Raw genomic sequence first — 2,029 nt, 5'->3', positions numbered from 1 at the left:
GCATACCAGAGGCTGTGTGGTTTATAAAGAAAAGAGGTTTATTTGGCTCACAGTTCTGCACACTGTACAAGCATGGAGCCAGCATCTGCTTCTGGTGAGGCCTCAGGAAGCTTCCACACATGGTGGAAGGTGAAGTGGAGCTGGCGTGTCACAGGGTGAGAAAGGAGGTGAGAGAGAGAGGTGCCACGCTGTTTTAAACAACCAGCTCTCATGTGAACAAACAGAGCAAGAACTCACTCATTACTGTAGAGACAGAACCAAGACATTCATGATGACCCAAATACCTCCCAGTAGGCCCTACCACCAACATTAGCGGCCAAATTTCAAAGTGAGACTTGGAGGAGACAGATATTCAAACTATATTAGTTCTGTATCTCTGAAGAGCCTGACAATCCCAGTGTTGTTATGTGACGATAAGCTCTCAGCATGCCTGGCTCAGAGCCCTTCCTACTGCCTCATTCCACACCTTCATCCACGTGTTGAGTTGAAGGTCATGGAGAGAACTCATCTGGCTTCCAAGAACTTTCTCCTTGGAGGCACGTGTCTGGGTAACAGAGGCCATTTCTAGTATATATTAGTCAGGGTGCTCTTGAGGGACAGAACTAATCAGATAGACGTATATATGAAGGGGAATTTATTAGTGCCTCCTTCTTCTTCACCTTCCGCCATGATTGTAAGTTTCCTGAGGCCTCCCCAGCCATGCCTCTTGTATAGCCTATGGAACCATGAGCCAATTAAACCTTTTTTCTCTATGAATTACCCAATTTCAGATAGTTCTTTATAGCAACCAGATGGTTTCAGGATGATTCAAGCACTTTGCATTTATTATGCACTTTATTTCTATTATTATTACATTGGAATACATAGTGAAATAAGTGTACAACTTGCCATCACATAGAATCAGTGGGAGCCATGACTTGTTTTCCTGCAACTACATGGTTCCATCTGGGGGTGATGGGAGACAGTGACAGATCATCAGGCACTAGATTTTTTTTTTTTTTTGAGTTTAAATGCATTTTATTTTTAGACAACCTACATGACATGTTTTTCTTAAAAACAATGCCTCCACTCCAAATAAATCATGGTCAAAATAAATGAAGAGCTCAAGATGACATCAGTCCCATTTGTCTTAAGTCCTGGTGTGTGGATGAGAAGCAGAAGCCAGTTATGATGACAGGTGATAGATCTAAAATAATTGCCAAATTTGTTAACATTTTTCCATTTCTAAACCATCCTTAAAGAAAATCATATATGGGGTCACACCATCCTCACGGTAGTCCAGTAGAGCAACCATACCATCTGGATTCATGTTTTCACCAATAAAGAACTGGTAGTTTTTGAAATTAGCAAGGATGTGCTTGATTTGTTCTGCGGCCCCTGTCATAAAAGGTTTTACTCTTTCTGGTCTCTGTTCTTCAAGTTTCCCTTTGATTGATTTCATGTAATCTTTGATGTACTTCTTGTAGGCTTCTTTTGTGAAACTTGTTTCCTGCAGGTGATGTTTCACGACAATATCGACACCAGTGATTACTGTGCTTTCGGTACCTTCCCCCTCGGGGCCTTCAGCGGAGGCGTTTCCACCAATGAGCGAGTCATCAATGTTACCTTCTGTCCTACTGACCATCTTCCCCTCCACCTCCAGGCACAACCCGTCCGCGATCTCCCGGATCTTGTAGATGTCGGAGAACATCTCATCGTGGCTGATGAGGTCCCGGTAGATAATCATGAGATGGCGACTGAAGGAAGACGACGGCGGCGCTAGCTTAGCACTAGCCTGAAACTCGGAACGAGCGCCGTGCAGCCGCAGCGGCGCTCGGCGGGAGGGGGGAGCGGGCGGAAAAACAGGCACTAGATTCTTGCAAGGAGCATGCAACTTAGATCTCTCATATGGGCAGTTCACAATAGGGTTCATGCTTCCATGATAATCTAATGCCACCACTGACCTGACAGGAGGAAGAGCTCAGATGGTAATGGCAGTGATAAGAAGCAGCTGCAAATACAGATGCTGTAAATACAGATGTAAATACAG

The 2,029-nt window shown here is 44.4% G+C and overlaps 1 protein-coding gene across 1 annotated transcript; it reads right to left on the bottom strand.

Moving 5' to 3' along the window:
• Positions 1 to 987: 987 nt before the first annotated feature.
• LOC129024529 (translationally-controlled tumor protein-like) lies at positions 988 to 1,761 on the bottom strand. The gene has a single exon (XM_054473408.2). The coding sequence runs from the start codon at positions 1,724 to 1,726 to the stop codon at positions 1,208 to 1,210; it is 519 nt and encodes a 172-aa protein (XP_054329383.1). The 5' UTR covers positions 1,727 to 1,761; the 3' UTR covers positions 988 to 1,207.
• Positions 1,762 to 2,029: the final 268 nt, after the last annotated feature.

Source organism: Pongo pygmaeus, chromosome Y (assembly GCF_028885625.2).
Source record: "Pongo pygmaeus isolate AG05252 chromosome Y, NHGRI_mPonPyg2-v2.0_pri, whole genome shotgun sequence".
In the NCBI taxonomy this organism is placed as follows: Eukaryota; Metazoa; Chordata; class Mammalia; order Primates; family Hominidae; genus Pongo; species Pongo pygmaeus.
This window is presented reverse-complemented; position numbering and strand designations above follow the sequence as displayed.

Bases quoted from the DNA above. Each gene is read 5' to 3' on its own strand.
- LOC129024529 (XM_054473408.2), bottom strand. From the start codon at position 1,726: ATGATTATCTACCGGGACCTCATCAGCCACGATGAGATGTTCTCCGAC.